The sequence below is a fragment of the Leishmania infantum genome, chromosome 30, assembly GCF_000002875.2.
Source record: "Leishmania infantum JPCM5 genome chromosome 30".
Taxonomy (NCBI): domain Eukaryota; phylum Euglenozoa; class Kinetoplastea; order Trypanosomatida; family Trypanosomatidae; genus Leishmania; species Leishmania infantum.
In genome coordinates, this window is record NC_009414.2 from 197,279 (window position 1) to 212,500 (window position 15,222).

At 56.5% G+C, this 15,222-nt stretch overlaps 4 protein-coding genes across 4 annotated transcripts in view; all 4 read right to left on the reverse strand.

Moving 5' to 3' along the window:
• Nucleotides 1-2,316: 2,316 nt before the first annotated feature.
• Nucleotides 2,317-5,103, reverse strand: LINJ_30_0620 (putative protein kinase; the record flags this gene model as incomplete). Its single annotated transcript, XM_001466870.1, has 1 exon — nucleotides 2,317-5,103. The coding sequence occupies one exon, from the start codon at nucleotides 5,101-5,103 to the stop codon at nucleotides 2,317-2,319; it is 2,787 nt and encodes a 928-aa protein (XP_001466907.1).
• Nucleotides 5,104-9,778: 4,675 nt separating this feature from the next.
• LINJ_30_0630 (putative nitrate reductase) lies at nucleotides 9,779-11,392 on the reverse strand (the record flags this gene model as incomplete). Its single annotated transcript, XM_001466871.1, has 1 exon — nucleotides 9,779-11,392. One exon carries the CDS (start codon nucleotides 11,390-11,392, stop codon nucleotides 9,779-9,781), a length of 1,614 nt encoding a protein of 537 aa, XP_001466908.1.
• Nucleotides 11,393-12,477: 1,085 nt separating this feature from the next.
• LINJ_30_0640 (putative ribosome biogenesis regulatory protein (RRS1)) lies at nucleotides 12,478-13,128 on the reverse strand (the record flags this gene model as incomplete). Its single annotated transcript, XM_001466872.1, has 1 exon — nucleotides 12,478-13,128. One exon carries the CDS (start codon nucleotides 13,126-13,128, stop codon nucleotides 12,478-12,480), a length of 651 nt encoding a protein of 216 aa, XP_001466909.1.
• A 771-nt stretch (nucleotides 13,129-13,899) lies between these two features.
• LINJ_30_0650 (putative histidyl-tRNA synthetase) overlaps nucleotides 13,900-15,222 on the reverse strand; it is a gene marked incomplete at both ends in the record, with an annotated part of 1,422 nt that continues 99 nt past the window's right edge. Inside the window, one exon of the mRNA XM_001466873.1 lies at nucleotides 13,900-15,222. This exon is cut by the window's right edge and continues 99 nt beyond it. Coding sequence (XP_001466910.1) covers nucleotides 13,900-15,222 — 1,323 coding nt within the window.

Consider the following 15,222-nt stretch of genomic DNA (forward strand, 5'->3'; position numbering starts at 1 on the left):
AACTAGGGGGCCGGAATCGAAGGAAAAGGATGGCAGACGGAAGGGAGAGCAATCGGCAAAATGAGAGAAAGAAGCGAAGGCACGGTTATGTGGGGGAAGGGGGAGGGGGGAGACACACATGCAAACACACACACACACAAAGGAAGACAATCACGAAGCAAAAAGGGACAGGAGAAGGCACGCATAGCCGTTGGGAGTCTTGTTTTTTTTTTCTCACCCTTTCCTCCCGCTTCACAGCAAGGGGGAATGCGTGCGCGTGCGCGTTTTTTGTGTTTGTTTTTTTTTTGGCGGTGAAGAAATGTATACAAGTCCGACAATAAAAAAGGGGTGTGAGCGACCGAAGCCACCCACGCACAGACAAGCAATAAGAAGGGACGCATACTCAAGAACGGCGAACCACGATGCAGATGTGCATTCAATGTGACAGCTCCAATAGAAAGAAACCACGGCACAGGTACTATAAAACGTTGTGTGAAAAGGGCCGATCACACCACGATGACTGTTGATCGCTGCTCCACCTTTTTCGATCCCTCTCATCATTCCTTTTTTTTGGGGGGGGGTGCGCTTGCTGTTGTCGGCTGGTTGGTTGATGTTTCGATTCGCGTTTTTTTTCCTGTTGTGTGTGCCCCTCTCTCCTTTGAGCTCTCTCGAGAGACGCTGCGTATAAAAGAGGTAAAACGCCGTTGAAGAGAAATATGCCACGCCGCCCGTCGCTTTGGGTTCGTTGTGTTGGGAGAGAAGAGGGAAGGTGAGAGAAAAGCAGTGGGGGCAGCTGACCGTCTCTTTCACAGCTTCCTCCTTTCTTGGCGTGGGACACGCAAGCTCCCCTGGTGTGCTGTGTGAAGCTGGCGGCAAGCTGAAGAAGGGCGAGACGTGATCGAATAGAAGAGGCGAAAAAAGAAACAGAAGCAGGTCGCAGCACCACCCGAACAATACACGCAAAAAGAGAAGTTCAGCGCCGTGCATAGGGAAACGCTCAGTGACGCTCGTTCTCTCCGTCTTGTCCACATTGATAGTCCTCCTTGCCTTCTCGCCCTCTCCCCGTTCTCGGGGCCCTATCTTCTTCATTGGGAGTGCATATGCGTGCGTCTACGCGGGGAAAGAGCAAGGGGTCAGCGCATGCCGGCTGCGTGGAGAGAGGAGAAAAGAAGCCACCGAGAAATGAAGAAGATACCTCAAGAGTGGGAGAAGGGGAAGACAGAAGAAGCGGGAGGTGTGAAAACAAAAATGCGGCTGCTCGTTTTTCTTTGCTCTTTCCTCTTCACCTATTGTTTTATACGTACACCAACACGGGTGGAGGGGGAGAAGGAAGAACAGGAGGGCGGGTAGAATGGGAGGTGAGAGCCGGAAACACAGGAATGGAGGGGGCGCGCCGACGCCCGCCGAGCCTCTGAAAAAAAAAGGGAGCACACGATCAAAGTGCCAAGGCCCGCAGCTGCCGCCCATCCCCTCCCAATAATGAAATCCAGAAAAGAGAAGGGCAACTCCGCCCTGTTGGGGGGGAGGGACGATGCTGAACTTTGCGCAACCGAGTCGAGAAGCGAAGAGACACAAAAGAAAAAGAAGTCAAATCTACAAGCAGCAGAAGCGGGAGGCAGGCGAGAAAGGAAGGAGAGAGGGGAGGGTGCGGGAAAAGGAAGATGCTGAAGGGGAACGCACACGTACCAGCGTAAAGCGCACACGCAGATCAAACGACAGCGGTGGATATACACACATGTATATATGGAAATTGCAAAGAAAGCAAAGAGGGAAGCACGTACACGAACACGCTTGAAAAAAAAAAAAACATGTAAAGCACAAAGAAAAAGAGACGACCATACATCGCAGCACGCAACGGTAGCAGAGGGTCACAGAGCACACTCCTTCACACGCACACGCACGCATACATAAGCCCACTTCCATGAGTCATGAAGGAGCAGCGTGGGCAGCAATGTAGCATCGACAGCTTCACTCTGGAGTACAACCACAGGAAAGGGCACAAGAAGAACGCTCCGTTCCTTCTACCTTCAGCATACGCGCGGCTTTTTCGAAATGCCGTACATCGCCACCACCGGCGTTCCACCAAGGGACAATCCGCATCTCAGCCCTTGAAAGGTAAAAAAAACGCACACGTACACGTAACAGTAGGGAGCCACGGAAGTGAACGCCTAAAATGAACAATGGTGATAGGAAGAAAAAAAGCGATGAAAACTGCACATCGGAGAGTGGTGACCATGGATAGCATCACGCAGCCGAGTGAACAGCACGCGACAACTAGGGTACGCAGCCTCTCACAGCGACGCCTATACGTGCGCATATGGGCGCGTACCGCGCCGGCTACGCCTTGTGATCGTCTTTCAGTGCGTGCCCAGTTGCCCGTACCGCCGTCGTTTGGCGCTTCTTTCCGGGGGAAGAAGTTTTGTTCGGTGTGGTGCGGCTCGGCTGGTTGGCAACGCCCGAGACACGGTAGATCGACGAGCCTGCCGGTCGAAGATCGGCACGCTGTTTGCTGGGAGAAGTGCTGAGGTTGGCCCGGTTATGAACAGGTGTGTTAAGAGCGCGTGACACCGGGCTCGGGTTCGATCGTCTCTTCGACGAAGACTCCACAGCCGCGGCGCTTCCCGTCATCAACGCTCGGTGGCGTGGCGATCTCTCTTTGTGCAGGTGCGCAGGCCGTTGCGGCCGCTGCGCCGGCTCCGGTGGCGACTTCCTCCGCCCCCGTGCACCGCTGCCACCACTACCCTCTTGTCTCACCATCACTAGCGAATCACCCTGCCCCGGGGTCGCCCTATGGGCACTCTCGTGCGTGCGGTCTAGCCTCCCTCCACTTGGCAAAGCCTCCGGTAACGCCATAGGTGACCTGTGACGGCTTTCCATCGACGCGCCTTCGCTGAGTGGGGACGACCCCGAAAAAGGGACGCCCGCATGCCTGGTCGCCGCCGCGTTTTTGGAGCTCGGCGTCTCGCTTTTGGAGGAAGAAAGGTTGCTACTCGTAGTACCGCCCGCCTCGTGGTCGCCCGTCTCGTCCTCGAGTGAGTACTGATACCCACCGGGGCTGCTGCTGCTCGGATCTTTCGTCATGTCGTCGCCGCCCTTCGCCTTCGCAAGGGCGGCGGTGTCTAAAAGAATGGAGCGAGGAGGCTTGCCAGGGTGTGGATTCGGGTGCGCCGGCTCTTTAGTCTTCAGCGGCGGGTGCGCGGCGATGGGCTTGTGACCAGCGCCCTCCCTCCGCTCACCGGCAGCCTTGGTCACTGCTGCGGATGCTGTGGCGGCTGCTGGAGCGCCTTGTCCTAGGAGCCAAGGGTGCCGACGCAGTTGCGAGGCGTTCCACCGATCCTTGATGTTGGTCTTGGTGCACATGCGAATAAAGTCCTTCGCGCCTTCGGAGGCGCATGCCGGAATCTGATCCTCGATCTTGGAGCTGATGATGGCGAACATCACCGCCATCTGGTTGTCGAGGTTCGCGAATGGCGGCTTGCCAGTGAGCATTTGAATGACGCAGCACCCCACCGACCATACATCTGCCTCAAACGAGTATCCAGAGCAGGCAATCATCTCGGGTGACATGAAGCTTGGAGTACCTTGCACGGACCGCGTGATGAGGGTGTCCGCCAACTCCTTGCTCTGCCCAAAGTCGCCCAGCTTGAGCTGGTCGTCCTCTGTGAGGAAAAGGTTATCACCCTTCAGGTCGCGATGAAGGATGTGCGAGACGTGCAGGTACTCGAGCCCCTCTAGCAGCTGGGCTGTGTAGTCGCGCGTCTTCTCCTCGGAGAGACCGCCGACGCTCTCCAGCTTGCTGCCCACAGTGCCACCCCCTACAAACTCCATGAAAATGCGAAGGGAGTTATTCTCGCGCACAGCGCCGAGATAAGTCACAACGTGAGGATGGTGCAGTCGACGCATGACACGAATCTCCGACTCGAGAGCGGTCAACTGCTTCTCCACGTCCTTGGTGAAGTCGTGTGGCACAATAATCTCCTTCACGGCAATGATGTTGCCGCTGTCCAGGTCCTGGGCCCTATAGACATCGCCGAATGTGCCACGTCCGACACGTTCCAGCAGTTTGACACTCTGTACGCGTGGCCGCTGGTCAATGGAGTTACTCAGAGGGCTGCCGCGATCCGTACCCTGGACCGCAGACGAGTTGTCGGCGGTGAACTGTAATCCCCCGTCACAGAGCCGCGCCACCGAGGCACTTGGAGCGCTCTGTGCTGCTGTGGATGCAGCGACATGCGAGGTTCGAGCTGTGTTTACCCGCGCACTAGATGTGGAAGGGGAGATAACGACCACGGGCGGGTCCCTCTGCGGAACAGCAGCCGCTATGCGAGGCTCTGCCGCTATCCCCACTGCTACATCCGCGGCGGCGCTGTCGCGTGCCTGGTGGTGTGCGTTGACGCTGGCACCGTTGTATGGGTCAATCCCGCCGGAGCCGAAGATGCTACCAAAGCTGTTCGACTCCCTATGCGGAGGTGGGACGTTGGGCTTGCGGAAACGGCTCGCCCATCCAGTGGCGGCGTATTTATTCTCAGTCAGGCCGGTGAGGCTGCAGCTCGGTACACTTTCCGAGATGGCTGTGTAGGACATGCTGTGACTTGAGCCCTCCGTTTCTGCAGAGTTCGAAGACGCGTCGGAGTCGCACGCGTAGAAAGAGGGGTCATCGCTGTAGCTGAGGAAACTCTCCTCCACCTCGCGACTGCTACCGCTGGGAAAGCTGCGGCGCATACGCGCACGGATCTCGTGCCCCGCCCGTGATGCGCGGCTGCGGCTCATGGAGCTGCTTACTTTGCCACCATGCCGTAAGCGTCGATGGTCGAAGAACGACGATGTCGAATCCTCTGTCTGCTCCTCCATTGCAACACTGCACAGCTCACTGCGCACCTCGCTCACGGAAGCCTCACTCGGGATGCTAGCCGTGTTGAAGCGTGAAAGCAGATGAGGTGGGCGACTGTTCTCGCCACTGTCCAGCGGTACCAGCTGCATCACGCACGCCAGCGGATTCTTGAGCGACCTGACGATACGCCGGGAGGCGGTACAGCCACGAGAGATGGGGATGCTGCCCTCTGTGGGGAGGTCAATGTCAACCCCGCCCGGCCGCGCGTAGCCTACATTTTCGCGAGAGTGCATCTTCACTGGCCCGAATGCTCTGAACACCGGCTTTTGAAAGCCGGCGAAAAAGACTACGCAGCCTCCCGTCCACAAAGAGAGAGCCAGCGAAGGCGGGAGAAAGAAAAAGGGGGAAGACGAGCCCGCCTCCGACACAGGCCCCCCACGCACGCCCACACACAAACTAGAACGTATGGATGCACAAGTAGGCACCCACGTGAGTCCGGGTGGTGGGCGTGTGACTGAGGCAGCGCCCGGCGCTTTGCTGCTCTTCCCTCTCTCCTCTTCGCAGTGCCCTCTCGCTTAGTCAACGAAAGAGAGAGAGAGACACGGCTGACCGGGGAAGCGGCGCAGACTCGAAAAGCGAGAAAACGGCGACAACAAGGGGGCGCCAAAAGGGAAGAGGAGAGAGGGTCGGAAAAAGTAAAGCCGAGGAGAACTGAAAGAAGGAGTGTAGCAGATGGTAATGGAACGCGCTTGAGACAACCGAGAGAACGACGGGAGAGCCAAGTAAAATCCGAAAAAAAAAGGGGAAAAGGCGCACACATACAAAGGGCGAGGGGGAGATGAGGTATTTTCTGCGGTACTAGAGAGCACGGAAAAGCGTCGTCGAGGAAAAAAAAAATACTAAAGAGGACAGAGCAGTGCCGTCCTAGGGAAAGCGAAACAAAAGGAGAGGAGTGAAAGAAGAGGGGAGGGAAGAGAAAGGGGGCAAAATGCGCTTCGCGACCCAGCCCACAGGAGTTCCCGCTCCGCCGCAGAAGAGGAAGTAAGCACACACACACGCACGCGTGCAGCTAAAGAAGACAAACATACGACACGACAACAGAAAAGAGAGCGGCGGCAGCAGCGAATGAGAATGAACACACAACACGTGAAAGGAGAGAAAGCCGACAGAGAGAAATCGAGAGGAGGAGAAGCAAACAGGTCGAACAGAGAGAGGGGTGAAGAGAAGGAATGCGGGAGGGGCGGGAGAAAACAAGACGGCTAAAAAAAGAGTAAAACAAAGAAAAAAGCGGGAAGAAAGGCAAGCAAAGGAAAGGATGAGGAAAGAGAGAAAAGGGGAGAGGGCAGAGATATGCAAGCTACGCCGTCGTATTAGCTGCCGTAGGTGATACACCTGGGATGGAAAGGGGTACTTGCGTATGTCTCTTCCTCCCGCTGCTCTCCTGCTCCTTGATCAACACACGCAAACACACACAAAAAAAAATGAAAAGCCAGACAAATAAACGCGAGAGAGAGTGGGGAAATCAAAGGCGAGCAACGCAAGAGAGAGAAGGCCTCGCAGAAAAAGAAGGTAGTCAAAATATAGAAGACAGCGAATCGAGATAAAACGTGTGCGGAACCGGCGCAATCAAGGTAGAAGGCGAAGGCGCTCCGGATGAGAAACTCGGGAAGGCGGAGATGAGCACACCCACACGCATGCACACCAGGCCGAAGTGAAAGGCGAGGTGTGAAAGGACGGCAGACTAAAAAGCAACTGTGACTCTATACGTTTTTGTTCCCCTCACAGATGTCTGTGTGTGTGCTTATAACTTACCCCCGCATGCAAGTGCGAGAAGTCGATGTGCACACGCACAGAGCCAGCGCTTAATGATCTCTACTGCACTCTTTTTGTTCTACTTCGGCTCACCCTTCCTCCTCTCCCGCCTTGAGTTTTTGTGTGCCCGCCGCGCCTGTCTGTGTTTTGCCCCTCCTGCGGTTCCGTATCGACGCTTTTGGAAGACTGCTTCAAGACAAGAAAAAAGGAAAAAATGCACAGAAGGCGCACACCGGCACGTCCAAGAGGCAGAGGTAGAAAAGACAGAAAAAAAATGGCACGGAATCACGCACACACACACACACACACAACAGTCCCAGAGGAGCAAGAAATAAACTAAAAAAGAAAAGGAGTTGCGAGCACCAAAACAAAGAAACAAGGACCAATACGTACCGCAATTTGCGCTCTTTCTCTATCTCGCTGTTTCTTCGTGTTTTTTGTTGAATACGTTGTCCACGACTTTTGTATGTGTCGCTGTGGCACTGCTCCGCTACGTCGAGGTGGCGAACGACCACTTCAGAGCACAAGCCGACGGAAACGCCGCAGAGCTCACCCTGCCCCCGCACAGCCCTTTTAGTACGAGAGAAAGAACCGAAAGAGAAGAGCGAGGTAGGAAAAGAGACTTGAGATGATCTTCTTCTTCCTGCCTTTGCGTTTCAGTTATCCCCTATTGCTGTTTTCTTTACACCTCTTCTTTTTTCTCGCACCACCCCGTGTCCCGGCTTAACTGCCTCTCCTCTACTACGAGGCAAAGGAAAAGGGAGAGAGTCCACCTCGGTGAGAGAGTCACGAGGTGCTGAAGTCGGAGAGAAAAGTAAGACAAGACAAAGAACAAAGAGAAGGAGGTAGCGAAAAAAAAAAAGATGGGCTCCTCCAACTCTTCTTGGAGGGAGGACGCGCGAAGTGCCGAGAGCGCGCGGCGCCCCTTGTCTCCCCTTTCGCTCACCTTTTCAGTCAAAGGCGAAAACAGTTGCGTGGCACGGATCCAAGCACCACAACTCCTCTTACGAGGATTCAGATAGATAAAAGGAAATAGAGAACGAAATGGATGTACAGCTCGAGAGAGTGAGAGTATATGTGTGTGATTGGTTAGTGTAGGTTAGTTGAAGGGGAAGGCCAAAAGACGCCCTAGCGCTCCCCTCTCCCTTCTCGCCGTTTGAGAGTCACTTGGGGCTCTTCTTTTTTGATGTTGAAACGGTGGTCGAAAAACAAAACGAGAAAACAGCAACAGCAATGTGGAAGCGTCTTTGACGATGATGGGGCTCGGTGGTAAGCGAACGGAGAGAATGTGAGCGCCACGCCTGTGTATGGAGAGGAAGTCGGAGATGCCGGTGCCGAAAGGAAAAGCCACAGGAATGGGATTCCTTTAGTGTTTTTCTTTGTTCGATAACTTCCTCGTTTGGTCCCTTTCGTAGATGTTTGCAGTAGAGGCTCACGAATATGCGAGGTGATGGGAAAATTGTGAACTAGAACGCGGGAGGGAAGGGAGGTCGGATGCGCACACACACGCACGCACGCACTAATTTCATGTACGCTATTCCCCGCTCAAAAGAAGTTCCCTAGCACACACACGCACACACACTAATAGCGCGCGTTACCTCCTTCGTTCTTTCGGAACTGCACGAGCACTCGCAAGGGATGCAGATCGTCAAACTACACAATACGTATCAGTCCCATGGGTTGTGTGAAAAACAAAAGGGGTGAGGGAAAACGAGAGGCGGAAGAGGCGGGGGGGAAGCGACATTGATGGGCGAGGTACAAGCAGTGTGAGGAGACGTGGAGAAAAGAGATGAGTAAAGGCGACGCTAACAAAAACCCGCCGCTTTTACAGACGGCATCCGCCTCTTCAGTGTCTCTTCAGCCCAGCGGACCCCTGCACCAAAGAGGTACAACAAATGAGAAGAGACTGCGGGTGAACGGCCACTGAGGGGCAGTGTGTCCGCTCGCGCGGTAGCTACGCGCAGACAACCTATCAAGAACAAATGTGGCCTCACCTCCTGAGAGAAGACAAGCCCGCCTTGCTAGCACCTTCCTTGTGCACTCGCCTGCCTCAGGTTGTTTCTCTCCTCTATATAACACGCAACGTGTGAGCTAAGCCAGCATCGGCTCGTGCCCCAGCACAGTTAAATTTGCCGCGCAACAAAATCAAGCACGCCTGGAAGGGGGAGTCCTTTACTTTTTGTACATGAGCGGATATCCCCTAGCGCCGTAACATGAATAACATGATCATACACGCGCCTTGATTTCGGTGACGGTCCGCTTTTCTCTTCGCGCATTTAGGTTTGGTGTCAAATACGTTTTCGATCGTCTAACGTGTGTCCATTTAACTGCCTTAGAATATGAGTCGAGCTCCACTCTGACTCCCCCCTTCCGGTCCCGTCACAGACTCCATCGCGTGGTGCGAAGCAGCGCTAGACACATGTCAGTACAGCAATGCGCCCGGCTCAGCCGTCGGAGCACGAGCCCTGCTTCACACTCTGCCCACCGACCCGCGCCCCGCAGGTCGCCTCACAGCCGCTCCCCCACTATGCCGGGCGCCACCGGGTGCATTCTCTCCTCAGGGGTGGGTGGGTGGCTCCCCACACCCCCGTACGCAGTGCGAGGGCCGGGGGTGGGATTACACGCTCGAGCCACGCTGACGCTTCGCCTACCATATGGGTGGCGCAAGCCTGTGCACTGCCGCAGGTCGCTCCGCCGCAGCGCCATCCAGGGCCCGACCGCCGGCGTCAGTGGGGCGGTACATCGCTCTGACCTCCCCACGTGGCAGGTGCTTCACCGCGCCACCACCAGAGGCGGCTCGGCATTGGGCAGGGGGAGAGACGAAGGAGGGGCTGCGTGGCCTCCCCAGGCAGAGTGGGGGCACTGGGCCCTGAGATGCCACGCGCTGCGGCATCACCCCCCCCTGTCATCCGGGTGAAGGGTGAATGTATGGCAGGAAAGGGAAGAAAAAGTGCCAGACACATTGCGGTAAGGCTGCACAGCCGCTTCCACTGACGATGTGACCGTGAAAGGGCGCGAAAAGTGAGAGGCGGGCGAACAAAATAGGAATATGCACCCCCGTGTGACTCAATGACTCGCGTAAGCTCACCTTACCACGGTGCACGTATGCCTAGCAGCTGCCTGCGGTGCATGTTGGGATTGCGTTTCGCATCTCTCCTACAGGCGGTGAACCTGTGTGGCAGTGCAGATGCCTGCCTCCAGCACTGCTGCGGCCACAGCATCGTTGAAGGTTGGAGGACCGCACACAACAACCGCCTGCGCAGGGCGGATCTCTGTACCCTTGAAAGACTCCGCCGTGAGACGCCCGCCACAGAGCACGTGCGAAGCGAAGGATGTGGCCTCCACTGATATATCCTGCGGTGACGCGCGGGAAAAAAGAAGCACAATACGTAGCGTGTGCTTCTGAATCGGCAGCGCCGTTGAGTAGCGGCTGGCAAGCCGACGCAGCTCTGTCGCCAAGATAAGATCGTCTGGTGTGCGGACGGAGCAGACGAAGGTGACGCTGGACAATTGTGTCTCGAGCGCGTCAGAGGAGATGGAGTACAGAGGTACGATACCGGTTCCGCCAGCAATGAGCACCACGTGCCGCTCCTCCGGCGCAGCGCGCTGCACAGCGGCATCGGTGTTGAGATGCCAGGAGGGAGGAAGAGGGCCATCAAAGAAGACCTCATCTCCTTCTTTCAGGTCGAAGAAGTACCCAGACGTGCGGCCATTGGGGTAGTGCTTCATGCAAATCGTGAAGCTCGTCGCGCCCGTCTTGAATGGGGTGTAGAAGCGGCTCTCTTCCTTATGCAGATTGCTGTAGAGTTTGATGTGTCCGCCAGGAATCATGTGGAGTGGCTTGGGGCATGAAAAGGTGAAGTACCGGATGGTAGCGGTCGAGTTCACGCGCTCCATCTCCAAAATGCGAGTGGACTGAGTCTTGGGTCCCGCAGGGGGGATGGCGGCGGATTCTGCCTCGGCTGCAACCGCTGGTCGTAGCGGAGACCTCCTCCGCGCCGGCCCCTCCACTGGACCCAGGTAGAACTGCTTCACCATCTTCTTTGCCAGAAGGCCGTGAATGCGCATAAAAGTGTCGCCGCACTCGCGACCGTTGTTGTTCGCCAGTACGCTTAGGCCCCCAGGGTGCTTGTCGCGCATTGGTGTCACGTCGTAGGCATCGCTGAAAAAAATAAGAATGATCCGGTTCGGATCCTCGCTGAGAGCCTTCGTGATGTCGGCCATACGCAAACGTACAGGGACGAGAGCAGCAGTTGGTGTCTCTTCAGCAGCGGCAGGCGTACTCTCGGATGGCGCTAGCTCACCAATCAAGAAATCAGGCAGCTTCCTCATTGCCGTCGCACTGTGCATGCTAAAGAAGGCGTCCGTCACGTCTTTGCCATTGTTGCGCCGCAGCGCGGACTTGCCGCCAGGGTGAGAAGCGAGAAAAGTGGTCACATCGTAGACTTTGTCCCGAATGATCACCAACGTGCGGCCTGGGTTTACGGAAATCAGCTGCTGCACCTCCGCCATCGTGAAGAACTTGCGGGGCAGGTGTTGCTGCTGTGGAACCGCAAGCTTGCTCGGCTCCTCTCCCGACAGCATCATAGCCTCCTGCTCCATCGACGTCGGCGGCGTGGTAGGAGTTACCGTCACCTGCATCTCTGCCGCCTCCGGCGCTGCTGTGTTGAAGAAAGGGGGTTCGGTGTGATGTTCTGTGTCGACGTGGGCCTGCCGCTCCTCCTCGCGCGCAGGTGCGGAGGTGGTGCTCCTTGGGTGCTTTGAGCCCATGAATTATGGCAAGAACGAGAAGCAACTGAGAGAGGGAAAAAGCAGATTTGTGCACGCACTGACCGCAGCGGTGACTTCAAGCGCGTGGTTACGCTCGCAGTGCCCGTGGATGCTGAAAATACAGCCAAGCACATACGAAAAAGACGCGCCAGCACGTGGGCGTGCGGAAAGAGATCTCAGCCGCCCTGAGTGCTGTGCGCGCGTGATGCGCTCGCTCTTACCTAGCCGCTTTTGTGCGCGCGGCGTAAATGCCAAAGAAGCGCAGTCAGATTTACAGACACACAGTGAAGCAAGGCGTTGCAGTTGTCTAACGAGCATAGATAAAAGGCGAAAAGAAGTAGTGGGCACCTGCACCCGCGGAGCCATGGGCCACCGGCAGGTGCGAAGCTTCGCCTCTTGAGGTCTACGAGCACGTCAAAGGTGGCCGTAGAAGTCACAAAAGAAAGACGGGCTCACTTTGCGCAGCCGCGCTTGCACCTGAGTCTCACGCTCTCCGCCCCAGACCACGCTATCGTCAAGTAGTCTCCGCTGCGTCACGATGCCCAACATGTGCTTCGCCAGTGGGCGTGCCACTCATGCCGTGCGTGCGATGTGCGGTGGTTTACCTCATAATGTCAAGAACGACCAACACATACACAAAACAAAAGGGAACGCATTATTCGAGTTACCAATGGGGAGTGAAGAAAGAAAAGAAAAACGCTTCTGTCAAGCATCGTCACAGTGGTCGGCGCCTTGCTCTCCTCTCCCGTTCGCTTGCTGCCTAACGCGCAGCGGAGTGCGTCTGCGTGCAAGTATGTGCGTCGAGCACCCACAATATCCCTGTTGTGGGCAGGAGAACGCAGGTGAGGGTGTAAGACCTCTGTCAGTGCCTGTAATGAGACAGAGAGAGAGTGCAGCCCTTTCCTCCTCACATCACACGCACGCACGTGCAAGCGCGCGCACACACAAGGCCGCCTAGCTTCTGCGCCACGGGGAGAGGTGGCGAGCAAGAAAGCGCACGACTTCATTAAGAAAAGCAGGCGCAAATGAGGTACGCTCGCCGCACACCCTACTCCCGCCACGACGCACTTGTGATCCCGGGAGGCTCAAGCGAGACGCTTTGTGTTCTTCTTAAACTTCTTTGTCTTTTCAAACTTGCCGTTGGACGCCGTGGCGAGGTTTCGCGCAGCTGCCGAAAGGTGCTTCACCTCCTCCTGCGCCTGCATCAGGTGCTCGGAGCGGCGCTTGTTGTGCTCCTCCTTCTTCTTCTGCTTTTCTAGGCGAGCCTGCTTCGCGCGGCGGTCATCCAGGAACGGGTCGCCGCCATCCTCGGCAGGCATGTACCCAGGCTTCACCTCGCGCAGCCAGTCGTACTTGTCGCGGTCCTCGCGAGCACGCTTGCCCCACTTGTCCTTCCACACCTGGCGATCCTCGTCAAAGACGCGGTTCGCCTTCTTGCGGTGAATGTCGATACCCTTCTTGAGCGCAAACTTCTGCCATGCGGTGAGCGGCTTCGTCTTTGGCGGCGCCTTCTCGCGAGGCAGCTGCATCACCGGCTGCGGCAGCTGTACTAAGGTCGTCGCACTCTCGTACTTCGTCTTCTTTACCTCCGTCGGTAAATCGACAAACTCGCCGAGAAGTGCCTTGAGTGCATTTGTGCATGAGCTCATGAGATCCTCTTCGCGGCGCATTGGCCCACTCACGGTGGACACATCCGTCACTGTCAAGAGACCGACATCTAGCTGATACTCACTCATTGCGTCTGTCTTAAGGTATGGGAGGCGAGGCGGACACTGCGCAAGCGCGGGCACATAAGCGTTTTGATAGTCACGTTTTGTGGCGTGTGAGGAGACAAGAAGCGAGAAAGGGACAGTAGGGGCTGGGTCGCGGCTAAGTTGAGGGATAAAAAGCAGAGAGGAGGCCGCACATTTCTCGTGAAGGAAAGCGGGCTTTTATGCACATTGCTACACCTTATCGAGATTCGAGTCTTAGATACGGATACTGAGGGAGGCAACGCAAAACTTGCACATGTACGACGGTGAGAGACGAAGCGCGACTCGTGCAACGCTGCATGAAGAGCCCACCTCGTCTTGCCTGCTACCTATCCTTTTTCCATAACCGATTCGAGTTGGCGCAGCATGCACGAGCATAGAGCGCACACTCCGTGATGGTACCGTGCGTGCATCTTTGTCCATACAGGCGCTTGTTCAGCACCCTACCGGGTCCATAAGTGTGCGGGCTTTCCGACTTACTTAGCGTGGAGAGGAACAACCAAGGAGACAACACGTAGCACAACGCTGAGAAAGCGAAAACAAGAAATGAGAGCGCGGCCGCCCTTAGAACAAAGAAGAGATAACCCCACATAAGCGAGTGTTTGATGCTGCTGCCGCGACAGTGATATGCGCGCGACGTCCTCGGAGAAGGGGCGGCGATGCTGCCTGCCAACGGACCGTGAAGAAGAGAGGAAAGAGGGGAATGCACCCGCCCCAGTATGCCGATGGAAGCGCACAAGACAGCAGTTTCAAAGGCTACAAGTCTTCGAAGGGCACAGGGTCACCGCGGTCATCCTCACCCCTCTGCCCCTCGCGCAGCATCTTCACGCGCGCCATGCCCTTCTCCGTTTCGTCCGGCGCAATCAGCACGGCACGGTCAGCGCCGATACGATCCGCGTAACTGAAGGTCTGAGCAACCTTCTTGGAGTCCATAATGATGTCGGCACTGCGGCCCTTGTCACGCAGCTGCTTCAATACCTTCAGGGCGGTGCCTCGCTGAGACTCATTGAACGGAATCACCACATCATCCACCTTATGCGGCAGCGAGTTGATCAGCTTCTTCTTCTTCAGCAGTTCAACGATGACACAGTCGCCGAAGCCGAACCCGACGCACGAGACAGGCTGCGGGCTGCCGTACAGAGTGAAGAGGTTGTCGTAGCGGCCGCCTCCGCAGATCGCGCGGAACTCACCACTGCGGTCAAACGCTTCGAAAACGATGCCGGTGTAGTAGGCGAGTCCACGCACGACACTCGCATCGAACTGGATCCAGTCGCCGTACCCGTACATCTGCATCTGCGAGAAGAACTCTGCGAGCTCCGAGAGGGCGCCGTTCTTGTCAAAGAGGTCCTTGTCGAAGTCGTCGACAGACCTGAGACTAAGTGTCTTGATGATGTCGTCCGCCTGCTGGCCATCCAGGGCCAGGTCCTTTAACTCCGCGCGGATTTGCTCCTCAGGCAGCTTCTCCATCTTGTCGACGATCACGCACACTGGAGCAAAGAGAGAATCCGGCACGCCAGCGCCGGCGAGTGCACACTGCAGCAACTTGCGCGAGTTCACCTTCACGCCAACGTCCTGCGCGGTGAGGCCGAGCGACTCCATCGCCGCGCATGCGGCGCACACGAGCTCCACCTCTGCGGCCACGCTCTTCACACCGACGATATCCATATTCCACTGGTAATGCTCACGGCGACGACCGCGGGAGATGGCCTCGTAGCGCCAGCACTGCGGAATGGAGTACCACTTGGCGGGCAGAAGCAGAGAGCGGCCCTTGGCGAGCTGCAAACGCACCAATGACGGCGTCATCTCAGGCCGCAGTGTGACACGGTGGCCACCCTTCGTCACAAAGTTGAACATTTGTTCTGTAATCTCCTCTCCCGCTTTGCGGATGTAGAGCTCCTCCGACTCTAGAACTGGGGCGTCATACTCCTCGAAACCGAATCTGCGGGCCGTATCGTGGAAGACGCCGAAGAGGTGCCTGCGCACTCGCATGTCCTCGGGAGGGAAGTCGCGGCAGCCCTGCACGGGCTCTTTCTCGATCATGTTCGCTTGGCTCTTTTTCTTGGACTTCTTCGATACTAC